This window comes from Aptenodytes forsteri, unplaced genomic scaffold, assembly GCF_000699145.1.
Source record: "Aptenodytes forsteri isolate BGI_AS27 unplaced genomic scaffold, ASM69914v1 Scaffold23, whole genome shotgun sequence".
Lineage (NCBI taxonomy): Eukaryota > Metazoa > Chordata > Aves > Sphenisciformes > Spheniscidae > Aptenodytes > Aptenodytes forsteri.
The window spans coordinates 1,782,091-1,803,950 of NW_008796043.1; the positions used below are offsets into that span (position 1 = coordinate 1,782,091).

General features: G+C 38.1%; 1 protein-coding gene across 1 annotated transcript in view; it reads right to left on the reverse strand.

Annotated features, from left to right (window-relative positions):
• Positions 1-1,058: 1,058 nt before the first annotated feature.
• ASXL3 (additional sex combs like 3, transcriptional regulator) overlaps positions 1,059-21,860 on the reverse strand; it is a 163,667-nt gene continuing 142,865 nt past the window's right edge. The window contains exons 10-13 of the mRNA XM_019473738.1: positions 15,351-15,447; positions 14,772-14,877; positions 7,440-9,393; positions 1,059-4,739 (exon numbers count right to left, since the gene is read on the reverse strand). Of these exons, the coding sequence (XP_019329283.1) occupies positions 1,059-4,739; positions 7,440-9,393; positions 14,772-14,877; positions 15,351-15,447 (5,838 nt within the window). The remainder of the gene's footprint in view (positions 4,740-7,439; positions 9,394-14,771; positions 14,878-15,350; positions 15,448-21,860) is intronic.

The window sequence follows — 21,860 nt, forward strand, 5'->3', positions numbered from 1 at the left end:
TTAAATAGAGTAACTTATGTAAGAGGAAAAACAACTGAAAATCAAATATTCAACCAATACGCCATTAGAATCTTTCCTTATTCATTCATCATAAGAACTCATAATTTTTAGGCCACGGAAAGGCTAAAACATCCAGAAGCTATTACATAAGTCTGACCCTATATATATATATATATTTGGGACTGACAAATCAAGTGGACAGATTAGAGAGACAAATACAAATAAAGAATATTTGAGTAGGAAACAGGAAGAGAAAACAGGTTCTAATGCCCAGTAGAGAAGTTATTTTCTCCACTCTACCGAAGCCAATGTGATTCCAGTGTTGGTCCCACTAACCCATCGCATATACAAATCTTGCTGAAGGAATCAACAAGAAGAGATGATGAGTAAGATTTGAGTTCCATAGTCCCTGGCGGGCATGTAAGGAAACTCCTCTCTAACAATCTAAATTACTCTTTTTTTTTTTTTTTTGCTAGGTGAAGTGACTATATTTTAGCCCTAGATAGTGAAAGTCAATTGAAGAAAACAATCCTACCAGCAGAAAAACTGCAAACCGACTTAGAAGCTACGATGGCCGATACCCCGCACCTTGCCACTACCCCACTCCAAAGTCACTATTCCGGGTCTTATTCATTCTGCATAGTTACTCCACTTCTTGCAGAGTTATTCTTCCACTGATGTTTAACCTGCAGCTTGTATCAACTATCAAAAAGTGGAGAAAAAACGTGCTGCACTTTGTGCAAATAAATAGAAGCTACGAATGACATGCATTAATGCCTTTTTTCTTTTTAGCACAGCAAGAGAGCTCATAGAAGCTTCAGTAACAAGGCTATCTTTTTTTTTAAACTACTTCTACAGGTTTCCTCTTCTTCCCAGAAAATGGCACTCAGGCAGGAATAACTAAATTCTGAAAGCACCACGTGGAAGAAAAAACAACAACAACAAAAAAATCAATCAACTAATTGCAAACCATTAGTGGCCTAAACTGTTCCAATTTCTCCATTCCTTTGTCCTGCTCTCCCACGCTGATAAGGGATACTGCATCTTTGACTCAGTTCCTACCGTACAACCAGACAAGCTACACACAGTTTGGAAGGCCCTATGCAGTCATCATGACAGAAGGCTCCGCAGCCTTTGCACACGATCATGGCTTTCAGCCTGCAAGAGCATTTCAGTTCCAGTTCATCGGCATTGCTACTGTCAGCAAATTTCTGAACCGGGATCTGCGCGTTCTGGTTAGACAGGCCTGTGGCAGCGTTTGAGCCACTTCCTAAAATCCCAATCGATTTCTCAATTGCAGATGCTGCCCTTTTGAAGCTTGTGCTACCGAAGTGTATTGTTGGATAATTTCCACAGAGCTGCTGCTGCTGCTGCTGCTGCTGCTGCGGGTGCTGCGTCTGTATTTTCTGAGCAGCAAGTTGGGTAAAAGGCTTCTGTGGCTCAGAAAGTAAATAGGAAGAGAAATCTGCATTTTTTAATGCAAACGCTTTTAACTGTTCTTTCACTTCGTTCTGATCATAGGAAGCTTGTTTCATGCCCAGTTCGCAGCTGCTGCTCAAACCTTCCTCAAAAGAAACAGGTTCAGATTTTATATTGCTACAGATGCTTGCTGGCTGAGGCCAACTAAGTCTTTTAGTGGTTTCCATAGTAACTGTCGGTTGTTTTTGATCAGAGGGGACTTCTGCATTTGGGTGAGGAGGGGGAGGAGGTGGCAGGGGCAGAGGGGGAGGAGGGGGATGCACTAATGTTTTACTCTGCAGAGTTTGAGAGGCACTGGCAATGTCATCACCTTCCTTAATTTGAATATTAGGGGAAAACACGCTTCCTAGCCTCAGCTGGTGAGCTGCTGTAGAAATATTCACATCTCCCAAGCCCTTCTGTTCCAGGTGTCTGCTAAAAGCAAATGCGTTGCAGCCAGGTGGGCCTTTTGAAGTAGTCTGCAACAAAGCTGCCGTAGGAATGGGGCCTCTTGCAGCCATGGACATTTGGTAAAAATGCTGTCTATGTGAGGTACTAGCTTCTGCATGAAAGCTGCCATTTTTATCAATGTGAAATAAGCTCTGCTGGAAACTGCATGAAGGCAATGGCCTCTTCTGCTGCTTGATCTCTGGGCTGTGGGCGATTCGGCTCTGAATGGCATGTTTGTTCAGCCACTCCTGCTTAAACGGTTGACCGTGCCCTAGCTGATTCATGCTGGAACTAATTACACAAGGAGCCACTTTAACATCTGTGTCCATTGACACCTTCCCAGGCTCACATTTAATTTGCGCATGTTCCCCTACAGTCCTGGCCATCCTCTTTTTCGGATGGTTTTCACGCTTTCTGATTTGTAGTGGGGCTATGCTGCCTGCTGTAAATCCTTTACCATCTGGATTAGGAGAGTTGGAAGGATGTTCAACAATATTTCTCTCGGACACCGCTGTTTTACATACTGAGGTAGTTTGCAAAGGCAAGGGAAGCCTGTTAATTTCTAGTTTGGCTCCCGACCTGGGCTGCGGCAGCACTTTCTCTAAAGGCAGATTGCCTTGCAGTAACTGTGTCACTAAAGGATTGTTGGCCTCCACTGACGACAAGCGACAGCTAGAGCCCCCAGCACTGGTAACTCTCTTTAGGGTTTCTGTTGTCAGGGACAGGGAGTCTTCCATGGAGTCCGCAATGGATGTCTTGGAGGTCTGCGGCGGCTGCGTACTCGTGGCTATTTCTGCAGTCTGGGCAGGCATTTCAGGTCCTGTGAAATCCTCGGTGTCCATCCTGAAGCACTTGTCAGGCTCGTTAGTTTCCGATTTAACAGGAACAGCAATGCTCGTCAGAAGACTCCTGGATTGCAGGTCTGACATTTGCGTGTAACTGGAAGGTTCGGTTTTGACATTTTTTAAGCAGTTTTGCTCTGTGTATTCCTTATGCTTACCGGAGTTAAGATGGCTGACCACTGGCTGGTCTGTACTCATTGCCTCTTCATCATGCCAACAAATTCTATTGTTGGTGCTATACTGATTGGCACAGGCAGCATCTGCTTCATTTTTAAATGATGAAGGACCTCTTAATTGCTCAGCAAAACCTTGGCTGGGAGTAACCACCTCAATTAATTTATCTTGAGGAGCAAGAGGCACTTCTCGAAGACTTGAACAACCTGCCTGCAAGTTCTTGCTGTCTTGCTTTGCTGTAATGGTGATAAAGCTGGAACTGTGCTCAAGGCTTTCATTAGAGACCGCTTCAGGCCTGCTTATGACAGACACCTGAGGACAGGCTATACTTTGTAAGGCAGCTTCTGTCCTTACAGGTCTGCTCTGCAGGTCAATGCTGTTCTCTGCATTTTCAATAGAAGAAGAAAGTGACAGACTGGAATTCTGATTTGTAGTGTGGTCCACAATGACTTTGCAAGGTATAGACCTATTCATGGCAGTTTGTGTAAAGCTCACTGGCTGAGATTTACCAGAGAGATCCATTCGGTTTCGTGTTCCAGAGCTTTTTTCTAAGAGATCAGCATTTAATTTAGTAGCATTATCATAAGAGCTTATTGTCACCATGTTACCAGTAAACATTGAAATGGGTGGCCTTGCAACAGAATCTGCTACTGCAAGGGCCTCACTGCAACTTAAAGCTGACCTAGCGGTAGTGTGAATGGAGACGGTGCTTTGCTCATTACACCCAGTTATGGCTATCTTATCAGAAGAAAATCTATTGGTAGTCCCCACTGGGGGAATCAGTACAGAACTACCAGAGAGATGATTTGGCAAATTATTTGCAATAGATGAAGCTGGCACAGTGGCATAATGACTGGAGACTGCGTTATTCGCATTGCTACTTGGTATTGGCAACCTTTTGTCATCGATGGCATTTGATAAGACCGTATTGTCTATGGAGACCGGTATATTACTGTTATCAATACATTTTGGTCCAACGGTTATGCATGGAGTATCAGCCCCTGGGATGGTTTTCAGCATATTTATATTACAAGCTGAAACTGCTGTGTTTGCACTGTCAACAGACATTAAAACAGAGGATTTATCAACAGAACTTGCAAAAGAAAGTTCTTTAATTGCTCCAGACATAGCAGTGCTGCAAACAGACACAGAGACTGAACTTTTATTATAAAGCACTGGCACACTGTTACTTTCAGTAGAGGTAGATGAAATAATTTTCTCACACAATTGTGGCATAGGTATATTTTCATCAGAACTGTGCACAGATATCTCAGTAGCAGTTTCTGGTAATGTAGCTGTGTTAAGTGACTGCTGCAATAAAGTGGTAGTCTCACGGTGATGAGCAGACTTGTTGCTAGGGGACCTGCAGTTAGGATTAACTATAATGACACCGGTAGAACCTTCAATCTTTGTGTCAGTAGAAGTTGGTATCTCCAGAGATGAGGTACTTTCCTTTGAGCTGAACTGCGACTTTGATTCTTTATTAGTCTGGAGTAAATGAGCTCTGGCTTGATGCTTTGCAAATAGCTTGGCCTTTGTTTGCTCCTTGATGTGTGCCAGTGTTCTTGTCTTCCCACCTTCGCATGGGGTCCCCATTGCTCCAGAGACTATGCTCGCAGCTGCTGCCACGGCTGCTGCAGCTGCAGCTTCTCTTTGGGCTCTTGCTTGCTGAGCTCTTGCTTTGATATCTGCAAGAGTTCTAGCCCCAGTGTTTCTCCCACTGCTGACCGCTGTACCTGGGGAAACTCGAGGTTCTGGTTTAGAAACAGGTTGGCTCTTGATGATGAAAGGTGGTCCAATTTTTGAAAGCTGAATCTAAAGGAAGAAAAAACCCAATAATTTCAATGAGATCATCGACTCGCTAAAATCACCAGCTGTCTCTTAAAGGGTCAGAGAAAGGTAATGAAGGGAATTACTGTTCAGTGCAGCTGGACAGAAAAATGCTAAAAATTAATGGTATTTACACTTCAGTATTTTATCATCCTCCAGCATGAATAACAAACACCTGTATTAGCCTACTCACGTTGATCCTTCTGACAGGAAGAAAGAATGAACTGGATGATAACATGATGCTTCTCTGATAGAATTTGTCAGACCTGTTTTATATACAGTATATCTACCTGAGAAGATCAACAAGCCTGCTGCAGCGATACTGGAAAAGAGCCTATAACTAAGCACTTGCTGCAAATGTGTGAAAAAACGATCGTGTAGTGCTTTTGCTCCTTGGTCTCCAATGACTAAGACATTAGGAACAGCCTGTCTTTCTCTTATACACCAGACAACAAATCTTGCTTTTAGATAGGATGTAGAAGTGTCTCCACTGAGCCTGTTTTTCATGTTACACCACAGAACACTTTAGAGTAGTGGTATAAAAGTGAATCACCAAAGGATACGCCTTTCCCTTCCTCACTCGCAATTTTAAGAGACTCGCTTTAGTACATCCCTGGGATACCTCCTACACTACTGCATTTCAAAAATGAAATCCTCAAACCTACAAATATTAAAAATGCAAATATTAAAGTTTTAAATACCTAAAACTTTAAACAAAATAATAACCTGTAAGATCACTGGGATTATTAGTATGTTTCCAATTAGGCACATCTGTTTTCAGGATTAGAGATTAAGAGTCCTGGGACCACTTTATAACTCACACACTCTCTCAGAATACCCAAAGGTTGGCAAAAAAAATTTCAATTTCTTAAAAGGGACATATGTTTACCAGCTGTCCGCAGTAATAGGACTTAGTGGTTAATGCTGTGACTTCTCTTCTGAAAGGAACTGAGAAGAAAACTAGGTTATATTTGTAGAAAAAGCAGTCATAAGGTATGATGGGAAGTGAGAGCCATATAGCAGAATGATTTAGGAGAACTGGGGTTCTTTTTCCTCTTTTAATTACAAAGGATAGGGGTTTGGTGGTGAGATGACCCAAGAGCCACATATTTGTTACACAAAAAACATACTAGAACTGATTGTCCAAAATTATTTTTCAAAATGCTTCCCAATTTTTCAGTACTCTCATTCACTGGCTGCAGGCTTCAGGGAGATTCAATTCGTAAGACTGTGCAAGACTGACAGCATCTGATTTTCCGTAAGAGATCAGTGGAAATCAATATTAAGATGGTATTGTAATATATAACCATTTATATAACCATGCAACTCTATGCTGGTCTGGAGGGCTGGAATACTTTACTTTTCCTAGCAGTTAAATTTTTGGCTTATAAATAAACATTCATGCCTAATATTGTGAGGCTTTAACATTTACATGAACATATTTTAAAGAATATCACAAACTCACAATTACTTCAAAACATTTTGCTTTCTGTTTCAGTAGCAACTTTTTTCAGTTTCTACTTTGCATAACCAGAACTGCTAAAGCTCTAAGTGCTTGATTATTTTTACTATTATAGTCATGACCTTTTTTATTCCCTAGTGATCTATTTTCCTTTGTGCACAGAGTGATTAGAATTTATTAGGCTAGATAGAGACCTTCCAAATACGAGAGAGTATCACTAAACTCAGAATGGGCTAACTTCCAATTGCATCACTGCTCATAAAAATAAATTAGTTGAAATATGCTGCCGCACTAGTGATTAAAACAGTTAGCCTATTTGCCCTCCTGGCCATATTAACAATGTTCAGTGATTGCAGCAGTTAAAAATAAGTGCAGAAAAGGGCATTTCTGAATAATCAGGAACTAGTATTGCAAAGTCAATGGCTTAAGTTCAGCAAATTGGATCTAAAACTTGGCTGATGTCATCATGTACAAAATTAAAAGGGTCAAAATGCTGAGCCTATATATATGACTAAATCTATAGATCCCTCTGTTAGGGAAAACAAAAAAGTTTTCAACTGGAATTTACTTTCTTCCATAGCAGAATGATACACATACAAGTGTTTGCTTAGTTGGTGTTATCTTTTTTACCTTTTGCTTTGCCACTAACAAAGATATCTATACATATATCAATTAGACACTTCCCCCTGATAGCCAGGTCTCCGTTTCCAATTAATTCTACAGGGAAATCCTACACTTCAGCCTACCCCAAGCCCTGGGCTTGCAAAGGGATCTCCAACTATTCTGACTCTAGGTTCTCTTGCTGGATTAAGGCACTGGTTGTTTTTCTTAGTATTGGTTATGGTAACATTTATTATTCATGCTTGCTGGAGAAGTCATCCGCAGGAGAACAAGTGGATAATACAGTTGGACAATTAGAAAAACAAGTAGCACTGTGTAAATGATGGGGAAGCTCTTGAATTAGATTAAGCCATAGATCCTGGAAAACTTTCCCTCACACAAAAGCAATTTTGTAGCAAAGACCCTGACTGAACCACTACAGGTATATTTATATCAGAAGTAATTTGGCATGGTAGGAATATAATAGTAAAGTGAAATCATCAGTACTAACACCCCTCACACCTCCACAAAAAATACACCATGCACTGTGTCTACATGCAGTCAGTAGGATGGAGATAATAAACCTTTAGTTTCCAAGTCAGCCTGTTTATTCATTACTTTACCTTAAGGGGTGGAACTCGGGGTTCTTCTCTGGGTGGCTGATCTTTATCAGATGGACTTGTTGATGAAGCACTACGGTTAGGCTGATCATCATCTATTCTAGCTCTCTTCTCTTTGCAGATTCCAAAACTGTGCTGTTCTGCTGTTTTCCGCTTTGGGATCTCTGGCTCTCTACTTTCATTCCTCACTTCAGGTGATTTTGTGGGTTCTAATGACTTGGAAGAATGTGAACTCTCCAGACGGCTTTGAGTGCTGCCTGTTAGCTTGTGAGATTTACTTCTGCACACTTCAGAGAATGTAGCTTTCTCTAGAGACGAGGTATATAGTTTATCATGTGGCTTTGATGGAAGCAATTCGATATTTTTGCCAACTGATCCTTCTGATAAGACAGCTACCTCTGACGGCAAGAGTGTACCTTTCTTGTCACCTCTTTGCTGAACACTGTGATTTTTAGTTTTGATCACCTCTGGAGGAGAGTGTTCTGGGATGGATGCAATGTAGGATTTCTCAATTTCAGAATGTGACTTACATGGCTGATGACTGAGGTTTTTGCTTTGGGGCTCTTCCAATACTGAAGTATCAGGTATAATTGTTATTGGACCAACTTTCATATTTTCAGGGGCACTCTGAAGTTGCTTTGGCTGAACAACAAGATTCTCATCTTGAACCACCTTAGGAATGGCAGAGCTTTCTTCTTTCAAAGTGGGAAGGGAGTCTTCCAACAAACATGGTGATTTCCTTTGTTGCAGAATAAGTCTTTCATTGCTTGGGGAATTAGAAACTGGAGATGTCTCTGATGGAAGAGGCAAACTATTTGCCACGGATGTTTCAGAAGTTAGAAGAACAGAAGATACTGAAGATGTTTCTGATGTTAAAGGCAAATCAGACATTGGAGATGTTTCTGATGTTAAAGGTAAATTAGAAGCTGGTGATGCCTCCGATGTTAAAGGTAAATTTGACATCAGAGATGCTTCTGAGGTTACAGGTGAGGTGGACATTGGAGAGATTTCCGACATTAAAGGTGTGTGCAAGTTTTCATCACTGGCCTTTTGCTGAATATCACCTTCAATGTTTTCAGTACTGGACACTTCAGATGAGCAAGCTGTTTCAAGAGATGCTGGAGTACAGGGTTCCTCTGAAGTCGACTGAGTGTCTCCTCCAGGAGAGGCAATACAAACACACGGTCCTTCTGGACTTCCAGAGGAAAAGGAAGTTTCGGAAATACAAGCATTCTCAGACAACTGTTCCTCAGGGTCACTTTGAAGCTCCATATCCACTGCAATGCCTCCACCAGTGAACAAGGAGCCTTCCAGAGCAGCATTTTGCATTTCTGGTGCAATTAGCTCTTTTGCAGACTCAGAATCCTTCTCTGCTGTATTACTGACAGAGTTTGTGGATGAAGCTGATCGTGCTGGTGATACGCAATCCTCCAGCTGATCTATCACAACTGACATCTCCTCCTGAGGGCATTCTGACTTCAACTCCACTTTAATTTCAATGTGAGATACAGTATCAGTTGCATCATTCATCATGACACAGGACTCAGTGCTGTCTGCAAGCTGTACTGCCTCTGTTTCTTCATTTGTGCCAGCTGGACTTACTGGCTCCTCAGAAAACTCATGTTCTGTTTTATGGTTCTCCTCTTGGCATTCACAAATACTTGTCTCAACCTCTTCAGCAATCTCCTCCTGAATGATTGATTCTTCAGGTATCAGTATATCCTCTGAGTCTGCCGTTAGATCCTTGACAGGAACCTGTTCCATACTACAAAGAGATGGACAATAATCTCTCTCTGGTAAAGGTGGAATTTTAGCACTTTTCTCTTCTTGGTCCTCAAAGGTTGCTTGCTTAGAAGGACCAGGTGTGCCAGAAGATCCACACAAAGAATTGCTTTCATCTTCATCATTGTTCTGCACTGCAGTGAGTTTCATTGATTCCCCTCTTGACATTCCCAATCTAAATAAAACCACACAAATTAAAAAGGTCTTTTCATCACAGACATGATAAAGGAATAGGATCGTCTTTCTCATCCACATCTTTTATTTACAAAAAGGACACATTTTCCAGTTTAAAATAGTTAATAGTTTGGTTAAGTGGTGGCTGACTAATTTATAGATGGTTTTATACATTTTGGAAACCTAACTACCCACATTTTCTTACCAGTGTTAAAAAACTTAAATATTTTTAAAATAAGTCATCTATTATTCATTATGTAACTATTTGGCACTTCATCGAAACAAAAAAGCAAGCTACACAGATTCACCACTACTCATACTCTGTTTAAATTTCTGTGGGTTTTTTTTTTTTAAATACCAGCACAACACTGCAATACTAATACAGCACGCATTGCAGAGGAAATGCACAACCATATATTCTTCCATCAGTAACAGTTCTAAAGGAAATCTCTTTTTTCCTCCTACACCTGCATTTAGGGTCAACACAGCCTGCAATATGGCTTAAATGCTGCTCTTTAAAGTAAAAGCTGCACCTTAAACTAATAAGGCAAAGGATGCGTTTCAGTTTTGTAATTTGACAGTCATTTCAAATTTATGATGAAAATCAAAATAACTCCACTTTCAGCCTCATTTTACAACTCGAGTCAATTATAAAGATCTCAGTTAACAGCTTGTGTGGTTTTGCTCCATTCTTTCAGCAAACTGAATACTTCATTTAAGACAAAAACTATTTCTAAATAAACAGATCTATGTACATACTATTCATTCGATTTCACTATAATTAAAAAGAAGTTTAACATTCTTAAGGAGCTAAAAAGACACATATTTATACTCTATGCATTCATTCTCAGGGACGAAGTGCAAAGGAACCATTCCAATGTGTACTTCTCTTCTGAGGATTTTCTTACCTTTGGTCCTGAAAATATTTGTTTAAAAGAAGCTTTATGTGCAAAGGAACCATTCCAATGTGTACTTCTCTTCTGAGGATTTTCTTACCTTTGGTCCTGAAAATATTAGTTTAAAAGAAGCTTTATTACTTCAACAAAATTTAAAAAAACCCCCAACAAACCAAACCAAAACAAAATCCAAGGGCTGAAAAAAATAGTTATTTTAAAAAATGTATGCACTCTGACATCTTAATTTCCTTCTAAGGACAGTAGGAGTACAGGTGTTCAGCATCTTTAGTAAGATTTTCCAAGCAGACTTTGTGCCTCAGCAATTCCATAATAGTAGAAAATACACAAAAGCTTGGCTGGAGGCCTTAAAAGAAATTTCATGGTCTTAAGGATCTTCTAATCTAATTAATAGAAGTTTGATCTCTGTTCTCATTTTAATCAGAAAACAAAGAATAATATGGAAATAAGCAAGCATAAAAGATATTCAGAAATTATGGAAGCACGAGGATACAGAGATCACAGAGGCCCATGTATATGGAAGTGCAGAATAAACATGTAAAAAAACAAAATCTGTGGTTGCGCATTTTAAAAATACCAAACAGATGCATTACAGTGATAGCTGTAAACGCAAAAAAAAAAAACCAAACCAGCCTGGAATTGGTACCCCAAAAAGCACTTTCAGGGTAATTATTAATATTGCCTACTACTAGTCACTTAGTATGGACAAAGTCTCCCTATGCCATCAATATGCTGAGGAAGGATCCTCTAGAGAGCAATTCAGAACAGCAAATTTACAACTCCCACACTGAATGCATTTCAGAAGATGTGCCTTTCTTCTATATAGACTATAGGTTCCCTATGTAGTCTGAGTTTAGGTTATAAGTTTAGGTGAGTAAAGTTTAGTTTACCTAGGTTTAGGCGAGTAACTTTCTTCCTCTAAAATTCCTTGTGTAAACAAGCAAAAGTTACCTCAGGAAAATGAGGAGGGGAAAGAAACCCACCGCATTACTGAAAACTGAGTCAGTGGTCTATTTTCTCTAGCTGGCTTACAACACCAAAAGATATTGCCTGATAGTTATCTTTATGGAATGAAAATCAACAAAGGAATGAAGGACAGGATAAAGGTGAATGCAACTGTCACATGGACACTACATAAATACACACATTCTAGTAATATACTGAAGAGGAAGAAGTGTAAGAAAAACAACATAATGCAGGATTAAGGCCAGCAGAACATGTACTGAATCTTAATCGTTTTTTTGCAGTTTTGGAAATACTACTATCTTGAAGAAGATACTGCAGTGAAGAAAAAGGCTTTCAAAAGGAGAAGGCTCAAGATCAGCATGTTTAAGGCAATCTCAGATTGCAAGAAAAACAGCTGATCTGTCTTCTTCCTTAGAGAAAAAGACACCCAAAGTTTGCAAAACAGCACAAAAATATGAGGACAGCAGTAAACAGCTATCAGTGAAAGTGCTAAGGACAGAATTCAACTGATAAAGTAAGGGCAATCAGTCATCAAATAAAAAAAACCCAAACAGGTACTCAAGGATATATGGATGCTGATATTCTAGTGCTGTGATAAGTAGTACTGAGGAAAACTAAAAAAAAAAAAAAAAAAAAAAAAAAATAAATAAAGGATAAAACAACAAGAATTAATGAAGGATTAAATCAGCAGTAAAACTTAGAGGAGGTCTACCCAAAATTAAAGCTTTGATTTAGGGAGCTGGCAGTACTATCCTGACACGTAACTCTCTCAAGAGTGGGAAAAGAAATAGTATATTGAGGCAATAGAGTATAACCCTTGCAATCCTGAGGCAACAAGCCAGAAGAATGTGGATTTCTGGCAACATGCATCAGCTGATCCTGCAGATGATGGCTGCAGAATGAAGTTTTTGTTTTTTAAAGAAAGTCAGAGATAGGAAAAATGAACAACCACGAGGAAGTGTAAAGAGAACATAAATGGATGGAAGTAAACTACGACTGACAGTCCCATGATAAACAGCCTGGGTACAGATAAGAGCAAACGTGAGAAACATAATCTGTAGGGCCAACATGGAAGAAGCACTCTAAAGCCTTTGGATGCCATGAACTGGGGAGTGTGTAAAAATGTTTACAAAGAATCTGCATCTATTAATGGTCTTTCTCTAAGTATAAGGTGAAACTTGAATTTACTTATGGAATATTAAAAGATCAAATTAGCTGAAGTCAGAGCAAAAATACCACATTGACTGTAAAGTGAGCAAGTCAGACTGCAAGAGGGATCCATTTTGCAGACAGTGCATGTGAGAAATAGCTCAGGAAGCTTTCAAAATCTCCTACTTCAGTCAAATCAACATAGCTCAAAAGAGACAAAGCCCAATCATACTCAAACAAGTTTAAAAACCAAAGTGAAAAAAGGTAAGAGAACTTACACAAGGTGGAAACTATAGCAAAAGCTACCATTCAGTCAGTAAATAATGAGAAAAAATACTTAAATCTGGCAAAGCAGCAAAGAAGTAGAATCTGCCTACATAACAGCCAGGAAGAAGAATGCGAGTGAAACAACGCAAGCTGGGGAAAGGGCAGGGGGGACCAGATTCAATACTGTAGTCAAAATGGAAATTATGTGCAATATTACATTTTGCATAACAATGCTGACGTCAGGAACCTATCAACCCAAATGACACGTATCACTGCAGACTGAGTAATTATCTGCCAACCATTATAGTGTCCAGTGTTCAGCCAGCACGGCAGGACTGCTGGCTCTGTAAAATTATGAGTATCATTCTCTGTGCATGTGACAGTCATTTGTGACTGAGCAATAGGCTTCAGCTAGAGTGAGGTGCTCATGCTTTGCTGGTACTAAACTTCTACTTAGAATCATAGAATCATAGAATCATTAAGGTTGGAAAAGACCTCTAAGATCATCAAGTCCAACCGTCGACCCAACACCACCACCCACTAAACCATGTCCCTCAGCGCCTCATCTACACGTCTTTTAAATACTTCCAGGGATGGACTTCTTGTGGAAGGCCCTATGCCAATACCTTACATAGCCCTTTCCTTCATGAAAGGTTGGTAACTGACTCTTCTCTTGACATGCATAATGAAAAGTCATTATGTTCATCTAAAAACCTAATTAATATTTTTTGATACTAAAGGGATCAACACCTGGACTACACTGAGGTCTCAAAGCTGTTAAGTAAGAAATTAAGCACTTGACAATAAGAAAGTCTGCCATATTAAGACCCTAGAATTTCCGTTATATGTAAAGATAAAGTGGTGTAGAAATAGTATTCACACTGGGAGAAAGCACCTAGCAAGGATGTGCAAAATAAAATATTAAAATGGATCTGTCCATTTGCTGCCTCGTTTTCACTACATTTCCCAGTGGTCCGAGGCAGTGGATTGTGAGAAGTAGCATTGTTACTGCAGAAACACTTTAGCTAATGCCCGAATCTTTAAGTTAATCACTGGCTCCCTGTGCCCTGGATTTCCTAAGTAAAAAACATCTAACAACAAAATTAAGACATCTCATATGATGATGGTTCCCATGGCGCATTTTTGTCTGCTAAATATTATGCATAAATTCTATTAAAACATACCTGAAAAAAAAAATCAGTAACTTTTAAAGAATTAGTTTATACTTCATAAGAATTAATACTTTTAATACTTAATATTTTTAAAAACAGAGATGTAAGTCTAAGTATTGATGTAAAGCACTTTGTAAAGCAATTTTTAAAAGGAAGATTCTTGAATCTTTAAAAGATGTGAATCTCCTTAAATTTTGTTTTTTAAAAAAACTGAATATAAGAACTGAATCTTCAGCTGCTGCAGAATGCCATCTCTGTATCATCATCAATGAAATTGTGCTGACTCGCCCCAATCGTGCACCTGGAGTGTTACTATCTAATTCATTTTAGTCAGTTAAGGGTATTTATTTATTCTTTGCATCTCTCTTCTAAAATTAGACTAGTCATTGTCACTTTCATTTGTCTCTAGCCAATATTTCTTCTATGTTGTATATTCTACTCCAACAAAGGACCATCTCAGTCAAACAATAAAAAACACTATTTGATTTTAGAAACTTTGCAACTAGCTTAGAAAAAATAAAATAAATAAAAACATACTACAGAAATATCTCTACTGGTCTTCAAGTCTGTAGAAGCTGTATTTATATTTTGCAGGAGGGAAGAATTGCCATAATGCTGTCTTGTATAAGATAATTAGAAAATACTCACATGCTTGGGCCTTGTGTCTTAAGCTCTCCTTGGAATGAATTTTTATGGATGAGTTATGAACCTTTAAAAATGCAATTGTAATGCAAGTGCAGACACACCACTATAATTCTACCCACAACTTCTTATACTGGGGAATGACTGCCTTTGATAACTGCTTTATTAAGTTTTACAGCATATGACCATGCTATGTGAAGCAGAGAATTATATTTTCATTTCCTCTTAAAAGAAAATAAAAAAATTCTTTTATTTGCTTCAATACTTACTTTTCACCATAAAACCTTTCAAAGAATTTTTCTTTCCAAGGTTCTGTTTTCTTTTCCTTTTCAATCTCTTGTCTGATGCGCAACTGCATTTCTGGTGTAAATTCTCCTAAAAAACAAATACTAACGTATTGAATAAAAGCTGTCAAGGATTAGCTTAATATGGGTAATTATAAATTACAGTTACAAAGATGACATACAGTGATTTCTGTTACAGTCATCCAACAATTCCAAATGAAAATAATGAAAAACAAAAGTGAGTGTGACATAGAAAGATTTTTTTTTACATATAACATCAGTATTCCAAAAGTATATTGGTGGGATTTAGTTACATGCATTTATGTTTCCAAGGCTGGCAGTGATGAAAATGCTTGGTATTTTTTTTAAACTGTCAAAATAAGCTGCCACAGCAAGCTGTAAAAATGTACACTAAATTCAAAATGGAATCAGCAATTTTTCTTTTGCTGAATTACTGGTGTATTACACTTTCTATTCTAAAAGGATTTCTCAAATGCAGAAACAGAGACATTCTTCATAAAAACAATTAACCTTTGGTAAATCTGAGAACAAGCAGAGAGTTACCTTCTGCCAATCGCTGTTTCCACCCTTGTGCTGCATATGCAAAGAATTCATTATTTAGAGCAGAACTACTGAGGCGCAAAACTCCATCACTTCCCATCTAGAAAATAAGCCGATGGTAGCAGAACATAGTGTCAGAAATAGCGTCAGCTAAGATTACATAAAACCAGAGTTCCAATTAAGGGAAATGGGGAGGGATAGAGAGTGGGAATAACAAAGAAAATTACCTACTGCTACTAAAACAGCATTTTCTTTATAGCAGTTACTGTAAATGCAAGTGGGCTAATCCAGCATCAGTGTGTGCTCTCTTCAGTCATCAGTATTACTGATGATAACTCAGTTTACACCTGATTGATGTGTTTTAATCACAGCCCTCTATCTTAGGCCTATGTCTAGAGCTATTGTACACAATCAAAAATCAAGATCATTATTGTACTTGCATCTGACTGGAATATGGTACAAAACAAATTAATTAAATGTAATGAAGACAGTAACTTTGCTGTTTCTAAATATACCTAACACTCATGTTAGCTAATATGCTGTACTGGCAGAAGAGTGGATGACAGGTAACCTTAACAAAATAACTGGTGTACACTCAGAACTAAAACTAAAAACAGCTATACACATAATTTTATAGGCAACAACACTGAAAACTGTGGAAGAACATTATGATTATTTTTACTTCCTACATCTGTCAAACATTCAATGATAAAACACCATTAAAAGTCTTAATCACAATATTTTCTACAATAACTTTTAAAAGCAATCTAACTATTGAGCTTTCTTTTACCATAAAACTTAATGCTTATTTTCAGGTTGTGAGAATATGTCTGAATATTGAAGGAATTCTAATAACTGAAAAAAGTAATTATATAAAACAAATTAGCAGTGGGTATCACCTCTAGCATAATAAATAAACAGACAATAAAAACAAACTAGCAAATAAAGAGAGAAAGAGAGGGAACAGCAGAAGAGGTAACATTGCTAGAACAAACACTCTCACTATTTTACATCCTTCAAGGTAACTAAGAGATAAATGTTTGACAACACCATTTGTGATCTAGCAGTAAAAACCAGCACGTTTTCCAGCATATTAACACGTTTTAGCTACGTAATATCCCCTAATTCTCAGTGCTTGTTTCAAATTGGAACCAGAAAGAAGCAGACGTGTCAGAAACATTAAGTGATATTTAGCTGTATCTCCCTCGCTGAGCTCTATATTTCACTGATAATACTGGCCCTACTTTCATAACAGTCTTTGCTAATTTACTCATTGCCTAGCTGACATCCTGTCCCACAATAATCTCACAGGAGTAAACCAGAAAGATGGGAAGTAGTAAAAAGAGAAATAGAGTGGTAAGCATGGACTCTGAAAAATGCTAAAGGCATCTGATTACAGCAAGAAAACAGTATGTGTATGGTACCAGGGTCCGTCAGCAGGATATGAACCTACAGTACTGCCACCTGTGATTTCCTGCTATATGGCATTGTTTTGCCAACAAGTCATAGGATTTGCATTCAAGTAGGGCAGATATATAATGCTTCTACGCTTCTCATGATGTGGGTTGTGGAACACATGCATATTAATTACAGATAGGCTATGACTAATGCTGAAACTGGAGAAAAACTGGAAAGAAACAGTGAAACATGCAGCAGAAGCAGCAAGAAAATAAAATCAGTGAGACAAGAGAAAGGCCATAAAGAACATGTGCTTATTGTATAAATCAAACTGGTATGACACATTATGTTCTTTCTGCACAAATGAACTTTTCCAGAAATATTTAAATTCCAGAATTAATATATTGAAGTGAGATTTTTAGATACCAGTGCCTCCTGCACCTAAACAAACAAATCAGTATATGGTCGAAAACAGCACTTAAACGATTTCCTAAAAAGGTAAGACGAGAAGTTACAAAGAAAAGAATCACATGCTACTAAATAAACAATTCTTTGTTCCTCCAAGAAAGGTGCTGAAGCTACCTTCAGTTTCAACATAAAAGGAGATGAAATAGTAACACTCATGTCAATGTAGGTTCTACTCCAAACTTCAGTAAATTCAAGATTTCATCCCTAAGCCTGACAGCGTTTTGCCGTAAAGAGTAATACAGACATGAAATTGTTATTATCATATTTAACCTCATTTAACTGCAGGCTGTCTCTGAAAGACACGGTCCTCTTGAAACTCCATTGCTCAGCTGATGGCAAACAGTGTAGCCATATCACTAGCCAGATGAACAAATCTCACAGGAAAGTAATTTGCAGACAATAATATTCTGTTAAATCAGGAAGATGATCCAACTTATCCTAAGGTCATACAATCATTAGATCTCATGCAAAGTTGGAATGCACCGCAAGAGGCGGAAAGAGAATGCCACTTTTCAGCAGCAATCCACTTTCAGATTGCATTAAACATAATATGAAACTGTAGCCAAGTGTGATTGAGCTATTTCACTAGGCTGCATAAATCAAGAGCATTATAAAGACTGCCAAGTTATATTACCATGTGAATACAGGAAGAACAGTATTAGCTTTGTTGTAACCCTGTTGTTGTAAGGACATGAGAAAAGCAAGCTTTGTAGGAAGAGTTACTGCATCTTTTATTTTATGCGTTAATATACTTGGGAAAAAAGTGCCAAGTTTTTGGGTGCACAATTTCTTATAAGGTGTGGAAAAGAAACTTCAAACCCCAAGCTAAATGCTAGAAAGACCTTCAACCAAATTCAAATGTTAACTAGTCCACCTGAGAGAAAAGTACAGGCTGGAACTTCAGAACAGAAAGTGTATGTTAGCAAGGTCATAGGTAAAGTTCATTAGTTCTTGTGGACCAGAAAAAATTCAAGTAGTGAGTACCTGTGGAAGAAAAAAGGGGGGGTAAAAAAAAAAAACCAAACCGGAAGAAGAATAGCAGAAAGGGAGAACGAGAAGATTGTAGTGGGTTACCTAAGAAGAAAAATTAGTATAGGTCAACTAGCAATGGAACAACAGATCATTTGTGGACTGCATCGGAAAACAGATGCATGCTGCACTGGCCACTTCAGATATTAACTGTAACAGCTTACAAGTATTAGGGAACTATGTTCACAAGATCGAAAATATGATGTTAAAGATGCTTAAGGTTAAGAAAAGTAAGAAGAACAAACTCAAGAAGTCACTGCTGACTTCATGATAGTCATTGCCTTTGATGAACTGGCAGAGGAGGACCTTTCCTGAGACCTGTGTTCATGGGACCACACAACTTATGGAAGATTTAAGTAGCTGGAACAGCCGAAATCTAGACAGAAGAGTATGTAATGATACAGAAGGTGGACACACACTAATTAATTAGAGGAGAAGCTTCCAGTGATCTATTTTAATATGATATGAAAGAATCATTTCAGGCTAAAACACTATGGAGGGATGCACGAAAGTAGTCATCATTATCTAGACTTGGTACACATAATTTAGGGTAAGAGATACCAAGGGAAAAATGCAGGAATTAAAGAGTTGGCCAGCCCCCGTGACTTCGCCAAACTTGCTCAGAAATTTGAGATCAAAGAAAACCTGTGCTGGGAATGGAACAGGAAGAATTTATTCAGTCAGTTAAAGCTCAAAGAGAAAAGGATGAGGACAAAAAAGCTAAAGGAACTCATAATGGCCACAGAGCTAAAATGAATGAGACAGAAATTTTCAAAATGTTATAAGAAGAAAAAAGTACTAAGCAGAAAGCAGATCCACTACCAAATGAGGAAAACAACTGAAACTAAACTAACAAGAAGTTCAATTGTTTAGCTATTTTTGATTCATTTAAAGATTTCTACACAGGGAAAAAAAGTTTTCTACAAGTTAGACATAAAACGAGCAATTTTACATCTAGTTGTTTTGAAAGAGTCTATCAGAAACAACAACACTAACAAAGACGGTTTAGTCCTTTTCTCAATACCCTAGTCATGTGAAATCAGGCTGGCATTTTTTCTGCTCTGTTAAACTTGGAAGGACTAAGAGGTCTTCCTCCTACAGTATTAGCTAACAACCTTTACTGAAATCTTTTCTTACCTCACCCAGAGAACACATTTTCACCTAAGTCAAAAAGTTAAAGTGGAAACTGAAAATTTTGAAGCCAAAGGGTGTATTTACTTCTCTATGGTCTGATGATAGAGACAGCGCAATTAATCACTAGGTATAAATTAGAATTTGAAGAAACATGTCAATAAAGCAGTTCTTAAATACACTATTAATTTTTATGGTATTTAAAAAATGGTGTCCAACAGAGACAGTGTGTTAATGAGCTGGAACAACAAACATTTCTTGGAAAGTTTATGTTTTATTCTGTTGAGCTTTAAATTTCTGTTTTCCTGATTAAGCACAATGGTAGAATTATGTTTTCTAATTAATACGTCTGTGCAGAATTCACAATGGGTTTTAAAAGTTCCTCTTTTTATTGAAAGCAAACAAAAAAATACCAAACCCCAAAACATATCTGTTAAAACCCAACATCTGTTTGCATTACAAAGCAAATGTCAAACACTCTTATCAAAAGGAACTGAGTAATCTTTCTATGAACAACCACTTCAATTATTTTCCTCCAAGTTCCACTGCAAATTCTCTTCTGACGATAAGGCAGGGATTATTTTTGTAGCTCAACCTGAAGATGCACACTGGTGGTTTAGTAGGGATACAGCAAGTATGGCATAGGTGTATACTGGTAGGTTATCTGATCTTGGCTAGAAAGTTCGAAGACAAGGAATTAGCAAATCTATTATTTCTATCTCTCTTTCAAATGATTAAAATTTATATTTATAAATTAATCCACTACATATAGTTCCTGTGTAGTACTACATATTTCTTACCTGAAAACTTATGTGTGAACATCACACCATTTGGACCATAATACTCACAATAGAAAAACAAAAAATCAGCGAAAGAAGTGAAGATTCATCCAAATTAAGTGTTCAGCACCACTCAAGTAATTATACACGTTTTCTACAAACTGCTGCTAGCTCTTTTTTGTGCTTTTATGTTTTATCTTGGGGGAAGAACAGTCCTATAATTCACAGACTTTCCCAAATGTCTGTAAAAGGCATTATGTGCAAAAGATGGAAGGTATGAGAAAATACATTTTGACACTTTTGCATTAAAGCCTCTAAAATATTAAAAATGAAAAATTTAGCAGTATTTATATCACACACAGGAAAAATTACATTTTATTTATGTATGTGGAGAGACACCACTGCCATTTTGTAACATGGAACAAATCCGATTCTCCAGTACTGGGCACCAGCATCAAACTGACCTGTGATGAATGTACAGTGCAAATGTAGCATCTGAAGATGCAGCAACCTTGGTGACTGACTTTCTGAAGGCAAACACTTTGGAGAGCTATCTAGACAACATGCTGGGCTTGGCTCATTTTACTCTTGACGATCATAGAGCAAAAGTTCACAGGTGACATGGAAGACTAGTATCTGTATTTTCCCCAAAAAATCTCTAATAGTAAGGGGAACTCTCTCCAAGAAACAGACCTGTTTTGAGTCCAAGTACACAGAAATAAACACTTAATTTAGGTACTCTGCATCATCACTCTGGAAGAGATCCTCTGTTTCCACTAACAGTAAAGGAAGCATAAAGAAGATCAGACTCCTAATTAGGGCCTCTACATTTGCTGCCTAAGCTATTCAGCATGAAACACCCCCTCACAACCTAAATCCAAAGAGAACATCAATAGATATGTTCGTAGCATACCAGATGGTCTCTTGCTCCACAAAATCCCCAAAGGATTAAAAATTGCTATCAAATCTAGTAAAAAGTGATAGTAAGTTTTAGAAGAGATTGCAACAACACAATGCATGTCTCAACATGCACAAGCTTCTGCCAATTGGACATCCTCGGAACGCAGACTACTGTAAACCGGGTGAGTCCTTTGGAACACACACTTTGGTGACTAATTTTTGTGCTTTTCTTACACATCTATTATATTGGGTAGGCCAACCATGTCCAAATTCATGTTTGTTGATCCTATAAATTTCCACTCCTGGTGATCATGAAGTCTGATGCATTAATTGTCCCTTCATGCCACAGTGGCTTTGTCAGCAAAAACCAGATCTCACAGTGCTTAATACCAAGCTTGGTGGTTCATGTTGTAACAGGAGTGAACTGTCGTCTCTTTTAAAGTCCCTACTTCTTAAAATAGGCTACCTACTTAGATTACTTTAGCCACCCAAATACAGATGTAAGCAATAACTATTTATAGCTATCAACTATCTTAATGGAAAACATTGACCTTAGGCCTGACATTTTTTCAAGGCTTGTGAAACAGTATGTGGAATGGAAGACAGAAAGTGCAAAAATAAGTTTGGCCCAATTGTACTGGTTTTGGCTGGGATAGAGTTAATTTTCTCCATAGTAGCTAGTACAGGGCTATGTTTTGGATTTGTGCTGGAAACAGTGTTGATAACACAGGGATGTTTTCGTTACTGCTGAGCAGTGCTTACACAGAGTCAAGGCCTTTTCTGCCTCTCACCCCACCCCACCAGCGAG